Source organism: Squalius cephalus, assembly GCF_949319135.1.
Source record: "Squalius cephalus genome assembly, chromosome: 15".
Taxonomy (NCBI): domain Eukaryota; kingdom Metazoa; phylum Chordata; class Actinopteri; order Cypriniformes; family Leuciscidae; genus Squalius; species Squalius cephalus.
The window spans coordinates 9,385,691-9,399,730 of NC_137136.1; the positions used below are offsets into that span (position 1 = coordinate 9,385,691).

The 14,040-nt window shown below is 37.1% G+C and overlaps 1 protein-coding gene across 2 annotated transcripts in view; it reads right to left on the reverse strand.

Moving 5' to 3' along the window:
* Positions 1–14,040, reverse strand: part of osbpl10b (oxysterol binding protein-like 10b) — a 47,437-nt gene that overhangs the window by 22,621 nt on the left and 10,776 nt on the right. For both annotated transcript variants that reach the window (XM_079894128.1, XM_079894127.1), the window contains 2 exons: positions 1,594–1,816; positions 1,250–1,392 (listed from right to left, as the gene is read on the reverse strand). In XM_079894128.1, the coding sequence (XP_079750254.1) occupies positions 1,250–1,392; positions 1,594–1,816 (366 nt within the window). The remainder of the gene's footprint in view (positions 1–1,249; positions 1,393–1,593; positions 1,817–14,040) is intronic.

The following is a 14,040-nucleotide window of genomic DNA, read 5'->3' on the forward strand; positions in this document are numbered from 1 at the left end:
CCGAAGAAACAGCAGCCCTGGCCTCTCTCCAGAGGAACGCAGGCGGATAAAAGGTTTCCAAAAGGGACGGGCTGACTCATTCAGGGCTCCAGAGGGATTGTGGGTATCCTCAGTCACCCGCTACAGATGCTAAAACTAGAACACGTCCAATTAGTGCTCCTCTTTCACTCCTTCGCTGCAGAAGTCTGGCAGGCGTGCGTACGATAGCGCAGCCACGCTTCTCAAACTTTTCAAAGACATGCCTACTCTACGGGAGACTTTAAATGAGTCAGAGACCATTCTGATTTTTATGGGCTATTATCAGATAAGCTGAACAGATCCCAGTGACAGATTTTACCCCTGAAAGATCATTTCCCTTTAAAAGTGATAAGCAGCGTGTCAGAGCTGCCAGCTTTAGAACGATAATGATGGGTGTAATGATGACTATATAGTAGGGGTGTTTTCTTTGAGGCGGCGAGGGAGAAAGTGCTGCCTCAGAAATTTAGATGAAAAAACTATTAGCAGTCCAAAAGCAAAACGAAATGAATTACGTGACCAAATAAAACTACGTGTCTAAACTACTCATTTACTCAGTAATGATGTCTAACAGTGATAAAGTTTCAGGCAGCATGTAAAATTAAATAAAATTAAATAAAACAAAATAAAATTAAATAAAATTAAATTAAAATTAAATAAAATTAAATTAAATTAAATAAATTTAAATAAAATAAAATTAAATAAAATAATTTTAATTTAATTTAATTTAATTTTAAAATAAAATAAAATTAAATTAAATTAAATTAAATTAAATTAAATTAAATTAAATAAAAAATGTTGCTCAAGAAACATTTCTTATTATTATTATTAATCTTGGAAAACAGTTGTGCTGCTTAATATTCTTAAGGAAACTGTGATACATTTATATATATATATATAATTAATATATACATATACACACACATTTCAGTATATATAAAATAAAGGATGCTAGGAAAAACAAAATATATCTGTCCTTTTCTAAAGTAACACTGTCTAAAAGTGACAGCAATGGACAAAATTAAATAAAACAAAACTGGTATCTATATTACAACTGCTATACAAAATGTAAAGGATGCTAGGAAAAACATAATATATATATATATATATGGGTCCTTTTCTAAAGTAACGCTGTCCAATAGTCACAGTAATGGATAAAGTTTCAGGCAGCATTTCTAAAAAAGCAAAAACACAAAAATTAAATAATACAAATGAATAATATATTTGTGAGTACCTCTGTGTCTTTGAGGCGTTCTTTGCTCCTATGAACAGGGGAGTGGGGCTGATGTATAGCTGAGGTGTTGTTACGTGCCAATTCTCCGTTATTCACATGGTCTTCTGGGGCAGTTTTGGGCCTCGACCAAGTAGAGATGTTATCTGCACAAGGACGATATCAGTTATCATACATTCACTATGCACTATTATCAAAATTTGTGGACACTGAATGTCAAAAAAAACTTCCAATATTACAAATCAGGCTATAATATTATATATGATATAACAAGAGAACACATTTTGGCACGCTGAACTAACACACATCACACATTTCAGAAGAGACAGACAGTGCCATATTCTCGCCTGTATTGGATCCCTGCGTGTGGCTGTGGGTGATGTGTTGGGCAGCCTGGCACACGTTGTGCTGAAGGATACTCAGGCATTCTCCCAGACAGCTGAGTGTGGCTGCAGATGTGGCTTTGAGCAGGAGCAGGTCCTGATCCAGGGAAGACAGCGGCCCGCGGCTCGGCAACGACTCGATGGAATTCACCAGGTTCTTCTGTTGGCCCTCCGCCTGGGACATGACCTAAAAAGCCAGGTCAATAGACAGTCTTTTCATCGATTTCATTTGGACTTCAAAAACATCTTAATTAAATCAATCTGAACAGCACACATTTGTATTTAGACCTACTTCAGTCTGGCTTTCCATTACCTACAGAACAGCCCTCGAGCAAATGGATCCTTGATTAGAATCAGTGACTAGAATTAGTTCTGTAATATTTAGACAGGCACATGCTGCCAGCTTGTATACTATACAGCATTTGTAGCTTATTTTATTTCTGTGAGTGTATGTAGGCTACTGTGTGTGTATTATATATAATGTATACTGTGTGAGTGTATATACACACACATACATATACACATATATACATACATATATATATATATACACACATATATATATATATACACATTTATATATATATATATATATATATATATATATATATATATATATATACACATTTATATTTATATATATATATATATTAGGGCTGTCAAACGATTAATCGCGATTAATCGCATCCAAAATAAAAGTTTGTTTTTACATAATATATGTGTGTGTACGGTGTATAATTATTTTCTATATATAAATACACACACATACATGCATGTATATATTTAAGAAATATTTGCATGTATATACTGTGTATATATATTTATATTATATATAATTTATATTATATATAAATATTTTATATATAAATAACACATTTTTCTTAAATATATATGCATGTGTGTGTATTTATATATAGAAAATAATTATACTCCATACACACACATATATTATGTAAACACAAACTTTTATTTTGGATGCGATTAATCGTGATTAATCGTTTGACAGCCCTAATATATATATGAATGTATTACAGCTTCCACAAGAATATTAAGCAGCACAACTGTTTTTCAACAATAATAAGAAATCTTGGTAACACTTTATTTTAGTTTCCTTGTTACATGTTACATGTACTTACCATAGTAATAACAGTCAATTATGCATAATTACATCCAAGTAACCCCTAAACCAAATCCTAATTATACCCTAACCTTTAGTAAGTACATGTAGTTGCTTAATATTACTCAGTACTTAAATATATAATAACACTGTAACAATGACACCTTAAAATAAAGTGTAACCGAAACGTTTCTTGTGCAGCAAATCAGCATTTTAGAATGATTTCTAAAGAATCATGTGACACTGAAGAGAGCTTTGCCACCACAGGAATAAATTGCATTTTAAAACATATTAAAAAGTAGATATTTTAAATAAAATGTTGAAATTGTAATAATATTCACGCTATTACTGTTTCGTATAGTTAAATAAATGCAGCCTTGGTGAGCAGATATACACACATACACAAAGAAAAATAACAGATATTGAGGTAAAGTAGAAATGAAAAGTGCAGTACAATAATATAATATTGTGGCTTTTATTACCGGTGTCTGATTTAGAGTAGATTGAGACACTTGTAATCCCCCCGGAGTGAAAGTAATCTCCTGGATTAGCTCAATCGCATCTTCCCAGTGTTCAAAACAAACCACATGTCAACTGCAAATCCCTCTGACTGAGAATACATGGCATATTTGTGTATCTGTTGCTCACTTTACCCTCACTTTTTAGAGCACATGACTGTGAAGCGAGTCGTGAGGGAAAGCTCGTAGTGTTTGCCACCCCCGTTTGAGTCCGTCATGAAGGTAATGACCATGGGCTTTTGTGGTGGTGTAGATATTGGGCAGCTCTAATGAAAAACAGACAGACAGCTAAAGAGGAGCAGAAACTTGCAGGACGTGACTCATCACTGTAGGCTGCTCTGTACGTGCATATTTCTCTCTCTCTCTCTATTCCAACACTTCAGTGATTGCAACACTATTACAGCACAGCTGTAGTTTTAATTGATGACACTTAAAAGGAACATCAGAGTCTCCTCAAGATATCTGCCTCTCTTAAACCAATCAGGTTTTTTCTAGATATATTAAAGGTGCTCTAAGCGATGTCTCACGTTTTTTAGGCCATTTTTTTGTCACATACAGCAAACATCTCCTCACTATCCGCTAGCTGCCTGTCCCCTGAACACACTATAAAAAAACGTGATCTCTGTAGACAGCCCAGGCTCCACAAACGGCAAGAAAAACAAACTGGCCCAGCCTGGACCACGAAACATAACAAACAGTGTTCCAGCCAATCACAGACAAGAATGATTTGGGGTGGGGGTTGGGGTGTTAGTGCACGTGCACATGAAGAGGGGTGTGGGGAGTGGAGAGAAGCATGAAGAGGGATGTTAGCTAGAGGAGAGATGTCCTAGACAATGACTAACGTTAGAATTATATTCTCTTGAATTTTGATATGGCCGACACACGACCAAAGAGACGACGTTCTGATGAACAAATAGCAAAGAAGAGGGAAAAGGAATTTACATCGGAAAAGCCTCCGAATCGTTCATGACTGTTTCAGGAAGCACGGAAGGGAGGGGGAGGGGACGGGATGAGGAGGAGGGAGGGTCGAGCTAGCCTCCGTTTTGTTTGACAATACTTCGAACATCAACAAGAAGTGACGTCACCCAACATCGCTTAGAGCACCTTTAATAAACCCTCAGAAACAAATAAGATTATACAAAATATGCACATTCTCCGTTCAAAAGTTTGGGGACGGTAAGATTTTTTTTTAATGAATAAAGATTCTTGTATTTATCAAGGCTGACTTAATTTGATAAAAATACAGTAAAAACAGTAATATCGTGTAATATTTTTTCCAATTTAAGTTATTTTATTTTTAAATTGTAATTTATTCCTATGATGGCAAAGCTGAATTTTCAGCATCATTACTCCAGTCTTCAGTGTCACATGATCCTTCAGAAATCATTCTAATATGATGTTTTGTTGCTCAAGAAACAATTCTCATCAATGATGAAAACAATTGTGTTAAATACTGTGTTAGGCCTACTGTATATCAGCAGACAATTAACCTTTTAAAGCAACAGTTCATTGAAAAATAAAAATGAATGTCATTATTACTGATTGTAAAACCCATATACTGTTTTTCTTTAAAGGAAAATTTGAACGGTTAAGGCCAATTCACACTCCACCGAGTCCGACAGACACAGACCAACGGCGACAGTCACCAGATTACAGCGCGCCACTTCTCAGACATTCTAACTCCGATTCTGCATGTTCAACAAACTCCGACAGACACTAACAGACTCTGACAGGAGAAACACACTGATCCGACGAAGCGTTTGTTGCCATCTGTCGGCCTCTGTATGTGTGATGTGAATTGGCCTTTAAGTGATAGTTCGCCCAAAAAGGAAAATTCTGTCATCATTTACTCACCCTCAAGTTGTTCCAAACCTGTATAAATGTTGAACACAAAAGAGAATATTTTGGAGAATGTCGGTAACCAAACAGATGTTGGGCACCATTGACTTCCACATATTTTTTTGTCCATACCTCAATGGTCCTCCACAACTGTTTGCTTGCCCATGTTCTTCTTCCTTTGTGTTCAGCAGAACAAATAAATTTATATAGGTTTGGAACAACTTGAGGGTCAGTATAGTTACAGAGTCTCCATTTTTAGGGTGAACTATCCCTTGAAGGCTCGTTCACACCAAGAATGATAAGGATAAGTATAACAATCACTATATTAGTTAAATTCTGTTTATTCTAAGCACGAGCTGCAGTTTTGTAGTCTCCCACATTAAATGCTTGAGCTCTTTAAAGCAAGATGGATTCTGACTGGCTGTTTGTTCTAAAAGTGATTCCAACGATATCGTTTCTCTGTGCTGTTATTGTTAGTTGTGGTGTGGACTCTGCTATTCTTTTAGAACGATTCTTAGAGCTACATCTTTATCGTAATCATTGTAGTTATCGTCCTAGTTGTGAACGGGCCTTTATATGGAAAATGGGCTGTGTGAAAATGATCCAAAATTTCTCCTTAAGGGTTTTCACATGCAGGTTTAGAACAACATGATATTGAGTAAATGATGACAGAATTGTTGTTTTCTGGAGAACTATGCCTTTAAATTTGGTTTCACGGGTTAGACTGTGTTTGTAGACCCACAGACATTGACGTCATCTTTAAATAATTCACTGAAACAGGATATCACTGCCGGCTCTCTCTACAACAAGTGAAAGACTTTAGGGATTTTTATATTAACTGTCCTGGCTGTCTGCTACTGCATGGCAAACTTTGAGCAGAGAAGAGATTTTGCAGTTGTTCATAACCCAACTCGCATGAAAAATTGATCTGTCTCTTTATTCTCTCTCTTTGATCCGTTTCTCTTTTTGAGAGAGTATTAAAGGAAAAAGACGAGCACCACAGCTGTCACTTGCTCTCGGCACAGAATCCCCAAGGTTCCCTGCGCACAGGTTTAGTACTGATCAAGATTCAGGAGCTGAGAGATCACACACCCTCAAAACTGACGCACAATGCTGAGTGAAAAAGACCAAAATAGCATTAAAGGCACAGTTCACCCGAAAATTGTAATTTTAATTTAACATTTACACTCTCTCATTTCATTCCAAACCTGTATGGCTTTCTTTCTAACATGGAACACAAGAGAAGAAACTTTGAAGATTGCAACCAATGTTTATCACATTAGTTAATGAAATACAAGTGCAGCTTGGGAACAGCCAATTCCTCATTCCTTTATTTATTTTCAAAGTAAGAGTAATCATCTGTCTTCTATATTCTAGCATGTCTCTCAGGGTGTGTTACTCATGAAATGAACAGAAAATCTATTTCTTGTACTCCAGCTACTTTTTTTTTACCTCTCCCTCTCTGGTTCCTCCTTCACAAAATCAGTCTTTCTTGTCATGTCTTTTTCATTTTTCACCGTCAAAATGTAACGAAAGAAAGGTTACAATTCTCTCAGTCACTCTCCATCGGTGTCACTTTTACACACACACATCATTATTTCTCTCTCACTTGCTCTCTTACAGGACGTGCAATGCCACTGGATCTTATCCGAAACTTCGGAAAAAAAAAAATATTTTTAAGGTTTGGGGTCTGTAAGTCTTTTATGCTCGCCAAGGCGTTTATTTGATCAAAATACAATAAATACAATAATTTGTAATACAATAATTAATACAACAATTTTAAATAACTGTTTCCTATGTGAGTATAAAATGTATTCCTGTAATGGCGACTTTGAATTTTCAGCATCATTACTCCAGTCTTCAGTCACATGATCCTTCAAAAATAATTCTAATAATGATTTGGTGCTCAAGTAAAATGATTATTATCAGTGTTGAAAACAGTTGTGCTGCTTAATATTCTTGAGGAAACCCTTACAGGATCCTTTGATAATATAAAGTTCAAAAGAACAGAATTTATATGAAATTTAAATTGTTTGTAACGTAATAAATGTTTTTACTGTCACCGTCACACCAATTCAATGCATCCTTGCAAAATAAAAGTATTAATTTCTTTAAAAACTTTTGAACAGCCTAGTGTACATACTTGGCTCACCTGTTTACACCTGGTATTAAGATGTGTTGTTGTCGATCGGATCACAAGTGGACCACACTAAATACATGTGTAAACAGGGTCTAAAGCGTTTTGAGCTTTCAACCACTTCCAGTCGAAAACGCATTTGACCGAATTGCTTTCGTAGTGTAAACGCTCATGTGGTCGAATGTCTTCAAACAGCCACAAAACACTGCCTACTCTCCGCCTACTGACCACGTTCATATGTAAATTGTCCTCCCTCGTCTACTTGTGATCCGATCGACCAAAAGCATCTTTATACCAGGAGTAAACAGGTCCTTTGTTAAACCACAATTTTCTATCTAAATTTGTAGTTTTCCCATCTAAATTTGAAATGTATTTTGCAGACATGATGTTAGATGCAAATATTCAACTTTAACTCACTCTGGTAACTGAACTGAATCACACATCAGCAAATTTACTGTACAGCATATACCAAAATGAAGGTGCTTGATAAAAAAATAAAAATAAAATTGGGTCAAATAATACCAACTTTAGTTATATACATACAAATTATGTATTATGCATAAAACATAGCATGTATAATTTCTGATTCTGAATAGTCAATTACATCATTCTGCAGTTAGTTTGTTTAAACACCAAGTCCTGATCACCTTGAAACAGACACATCAGCACGATCACCTCTAAGCAAATGATTTCTGTGTGTAAGCAATTTCCACTCACACTTGTACAGTGTAACTAATTGCACATCAAGCCATGGATAAAAATAAATGCAGCAGGATAATTAAAATGCCAACAGTTTCATGCAACTATAACGGCAGTCACTTCAATTCAAGGAGCCTTTCAAAATCGTATCTGGAGGTGACGTGTCATTTCTTTCAATATTGCAATAGCCTACTTTCTATTACAGCTTAAAATCCAGGCTATATACTGTTCAAAAGTTTGGTATCAGTAAGATTATATTTTTATTTTTGAAAATATTATTCAGTAAGAATGTAGCCTATTAAATCGATCAAAAGTTACAGCAAAGACTTTTACATTGTTTTAAAAGTTTCTGAAATTTCAAAGAATACTGAAAAATATTAGGCAGCAGAACAATGGGTCTCATTCACTAGGCATTCGTAGCACAAATTTGTGTGTGAAATGGGCGTACGAACAACTTTTAGAACAAATCACGATTCACCAAAAATTTCGTAATAAATTTTATTGTAAGTTTACGAAAAAATATAGGAACAACTGAAACCACAGGAAGGCTACGCCAAAGATTGTAAGGAAAGCATGTGCAGAAAGCCCTTATATGGAAATGGTTTGGGCGTGTTTTATGTAAACGACTAACTTTGTGCACTCTAGATTCACCAATATCAGAACGCTGTTAAGAGCAAATTCATGTGCGTGCGTACAAACGTGTTGTGAATCAGGCGAGATTTTTTTGTGAGAAGTTCTCCTGTGCGTACAAATACCAAATAATCCTCACAATTGTTGAGACCCAATGTGTCAATCTTGATAATAAGAAGAAATAGGTAGTAGTAATATGTAACAGTATATGTTTTTGCTGTATAAATGCAGCTTTGGGGATGAAAAATCATTGAAAGTTAAAATTCCTTACCGACCCAAACCTTTTGAACCTTTTGATTTACTGTGGCGCTATCACAACATTGAGCATCCCAAGTCCCACTCCCAACACAGCAATTTTGTTTCAACCAATGGCGTGAGATGGGGTCGGGATTATCTATGTAGCCGACCAATGGCAGATGGGGGAATGTTCCGAAAAATGGTTTGAAACAATCCTTATTTTTGCATAAGTATTTTTCAGTTTAGGGACGCTAGTGGTGCAGAAAAGAAGCCTTTGAACATCAAAGACATTAAATTAATACGTCTACAGAATATGTAGAGCGGATGAACTTTAAGCCAAACCAGAGACGTCGTTAGGCCTATTTTTAGGGGGCTGAAGCTATACCCCAAAATGTTCCTGAGCCCCCCTAAATGATAACAAGAACAACAATAACAATTCGATTTATCAATAACCTTATCCTCATTCATATTTAACAAATGATACAGCGACACGCGTTCACACCAAACGTGAATAGAGCGTCTGGCGCGAGTGATTTACAAAGACGCGTTTACGCGCGTCTGGAGGTCCTGCGGCGCGAATGAGGCGTTTAACGCGGCGCGTCAATTTCGCTTCAAACTTTTGCTTTTTACGCGCGTCAATTTAGCTCTGGACGCGCGAATGGATTCAAAATGTTCAAGCGTCCAACTAGACGCGAATTTGACGCGCTATTCGCGTTTGGTGTGAACGCACAGTAATGGTGAAAGGACGATTGGTAAGTGTCGTGATACAGAGTGAAATTGTAAGTTGTTTTTAATTACCTGCTTACCTAGCTACGTTTTCTTGAGGTAAAGGAAAGGGGATATTTTGGTTTGTTATGGAAAACGTCTAGCTATAAAGTGAACAAGCAAAATACAAGAAATGGTTAACTAGCATGACATAAGTGTAGCTCTAGATGTGAGTGCAAAGATTTTGCAAACGCAAGTTACAAATATCCTGGGGTCTAAGCCCCCCTGTCTTCCAATCCTAGTGACGTCCCTGAGCCAAACCTCAAAATCTACGGCAAAAGAATTCCACCTGCTTAAAAAAAAAGGTATTAGAGATGAAAGCAACTGGTGTGAATATGACAAAAAAGCAATGCAATCTCCAGTCGGCAGAGGAGAAGAGGTCACTTTATGTCTGGGCATCTTTTCTAAAGCACAGGTGCTAGCTATCTTTGATTGACAGCCTGAAGATTACACTCTTTGAGCTCTATATCAGCAGGTGTAAATGGACCAGGGTGAGTTTAAATATGTGTATTGGAGTGGACTGGCTCCAGGACCGGGAAAGATGTCAGTAAACTATCGCACTCACTTGGTATAGTTACTTAAAAAATGTAAATACTGTCATTATTTACAATTTACTCCCCGTCAGGTCATTGTAAACCACCTTAGGAGGGAAATGAGGGGGAGTAAATAATGACAGTATTTACATTTTATGTGAACTATCCCTTTAAAAATGCTTGCCAACTTTACAGCCAGTAAAATATACGTTGGCAAGATATTCAGAGAGAGTGCTAATAATAATTTCCACCTCATTGCTTAGATGCACACACATTTTGAAAGCACATTTTATGAGTCTCAGCTGGTTTCCAATGACTTGCTGCATATTTCCTTTGGACTGTCAGGGAAAGTGACTGTTGTCTAATTCGAGGACAAAAATATGGCCTAAGAGAGAGAAGAACCAGCTGGTTATCACGAAAATGTCACACCAAGGCAGGGTCATGCAAACTGACAGTTTGAAACAGCAAAAAGAAAGGTTCTTAGATACAATTCATTGATAAATGATGGACCTCGCAAAAATATAAAAGGTAGCTATGTTTTTATCTAAAGATCCATTTATACTCTGTAAGAGTGATATTATGAAGACAATATTTTTTTTTGCATAGGTTTGCAAAATGAAATTATAATTGAATGTAAATTATATACCAGTGGCGAATGGGGACTTCTTTAACCGGGTATGCTGTGTAGCGCGTCATGTAAAAAAATGGATGGGTTTATAATAAGCATCTGCTTCCCCAAAACCCTCAGTAACTGACAGATTTGAAGAAAATTACGGTACTTAAATAAATAAATGACGGACAGTTGCATACGTATTACCAACATTTTATCATTTAAGCTTTATGGTACACCTCAAACAAGAGAATTTATAGTAATTTATAGTGTTAATATTAATTAGCAAGTCCTCAAATGGCTTGGGTATGCAGAGTATTCGCAGCTTATATGGACTGCAATCCCCATATCTCTATATATATATATATAGCAAAAGCCTAGTAATAGTGATGCTAGTCTTAGCAATTAGCGCTAATTACTGTAATCAGGAAATTGTAATTGACAATTGTAATAAACATGAATGAGAAGGAGTGTAATTTGCATAGTTCTGTGTCAAAAACTGACCGTTTCTAACAATGTCACTCCATCGTGAGATATCATCACTGCAACAATGTCAAAACAATGTGATGACAGAAGCTTCCTGCTGAACAGCCAGTTTCTGATGCTGACGCAGCACTCGCAGGCCAGCTGAGCTTGAGACGCTCCATAAGGGAGTCAGCTCAAAACTGCCAGTGCTGCTGACTGCATACTGGACCTCTGTCAAGCCTTCAGAGCTTAAAGCAAGAGACATTGTGCTATGTTTAATAACTGCTGACACGTGACAACCCAAAACTCAGCAGAACAGAGACAACATTTTATATTTAACCCTTTGATGCATAACATCTACTACAGACAGATCTTTAAAAGCCTATTTTAAGCCTGGCTAACAGAGACAAGCTTTTTGTAGAAACAGCTAAATTGATTTCTGACTGACTTGAAAGCATCAGTAAAGATGAAAATTACAAACCAGTAGGTAATGTATTGCATCATATTAAACAAATGTTTTATTTTAAAGGAATATATGTGTGTGTGTGTGTGTGTGTGTGTGTGTGTGTGTGTGTGTGTGTGTGTGTGTGTGTGTGTATTAGTGCTGTCATATCGATTAATCGCGATTAACAAATGAAAGTTTGTAAATATAGGTGCATGTATATATACAGGTGCTGGTCATAAAATTAGAATATCATCAAAAAGTTGATTTATTTCAGTAATTCCGTTAAAAAAGTGAAACTTGTATATTATATAGACTCATTACATGCAAAGTGAGATATCTCAAGCCTTTATTTGTTATAATTTTGATGATTATGGTTTACAGCTTGTGAAAACCACAAAATCAAAATCTCAGAAAATTAGAATATTACATGAAATCACACAGTAATTACACAGTGATACCATGGTCATTGAACCAGGTTTTGGTTCTTTTGGCAGTGTGGGCCGGTGCAAATCCTGCTGGAAAATGAAGGAAGCATCTCCATAAAGCTTGTCTGCTGAAGGAAGCATGAAGTGCTCTGGAAATGTCCTGGTAGACGGCTGTTGAGTGGACAGCACAGTGGACCAACACCAGCCGATGACATGGCTCCCCAAACCAACACAGACTGTGGAAACTTCACACTGGACTTCAAGCATCTTGGATTGTGTGCCTCTCCATTCTTCCTCCAGACTCTGGGACCTTGGTTTCCAAATGAGATGCAAAATTTGCTTTCATCAGAAAAGAGGACTTCGGTCCACTGTGCTTTATTAAATCCAGAGTCAACACAGCCGTCGACCAGGACATTTCCAGAGCACTTCATGCTTCCTTCATTTTCCAGCAGGATTTGCACCTGCCCACACTGCCAAAAGAACCAAAACCTGGTTCAATGACCATGGTATCACTGTGTAATTACTGTGTGATTTCATGTAATATTCTAATTTTCTGAGATTTAGATTTTGTGGTTTTCATAGGCTGTAAGCCATAATCATTAAAATTATAACAAATAAAGGCTTGAGATATCTCACTTTGCATGTAATGAGTCTATATAATATACAAGTTTCACTTTTTTAACGGAATTACTGAAATAAATCAACTTTTTGATGATATTCTAATTTTATGACCAGCACCTGTATATATACAGGTATATATATATACACACACTCACCTAAAGGATTATTAGGAACACCTGTTCAATTTCTCATTAATGCAATTATCTAATCAACCAATCACATGGCAGTTGCTTCAATGCATTTAGGGGTGTGGTCCTGGTCAAGACAATCTCCTGAACTCCAAACTGAATGTCAGAATGGGAAAGAAAGGTGATTTAAGCAATTTTGAGCGTGGCATGGTTGTTGGTGCCAGACGGGTCGGTCTGAGTATTTCACAATCTGCTCAGTTACTGGGATTTTCATGCACAACCATTTCTAGGGTTTATAAAGAATGGTGTGAAAAGGGAAAAACATCCAGTATGCGGCAGTCCTGTGGGCGAAAATGCCTCGTTGATGCTAGAGGTCAGAGGAGAATGGGCCGACTGATTCAAGCTGATAGAAGAGCAACTTTGACTGAAATAACCACTCGTTACAACCGAGGTATGCAGCAAAGCATTTGTGAAGCCACAACACGCACAACCTTGAGGCGGATGGGCTACAACAGCAGAAGACCCCACCGGGTACCACTCATCTCCACTACAAATAGGAAAAAGAGGCTACAATTTGCACGAGCTCACCAAAATTGGACAGTTGAAGACTGGAAAAATGTTGCCTGGTCTGATGAGTCTCGATTTCTGTTGAGACATTCAGATGGTAGAGTCAGAATTTGTCGTAAACAGAATGAGAACATGGATCCATCATGCCTTGTTACCACTGTGCAGGCTGGTGGTGGTGGTGTAATGGTGTGGGGGATGTTTTCTTGGCACACTTTAGGCCCCTTAGTGCCAATTGGGCATCGTTTAAATGCCACGGCCTACCTGAGAGCATTGTTTCTGAGCATGTCCATCCCTTTATGACCACCATGTACCCATCCTCTGATGGCTACTTCCAGCAGGATAATGCACCATGTCACAAAGCTCGAATCATTTCAAATTGGTTTCTTGAACATGACAATGAGTTCATTCTACTAAAATGGACCCACAGTCACCAGATCTCAACCCAATAGAGCATCTTTGGGATGTGGTGGAACGGGAGCTTCGTGCCCTGGATGTGCATCCCACAAATCTCCATCAACTGCAAGATGCTATCCTATCAATGGGCCAACATTTCTAAAGAAAGATTTCAGCACCTTGTTGAATCAATGCCACGTAGAATTAAGGCAGTTCTGAAGGCGAAAGGGGGTCAAACACAGTATTAGTATGGTGTTCCTAATAATCCTTTAGGTGAGTGTA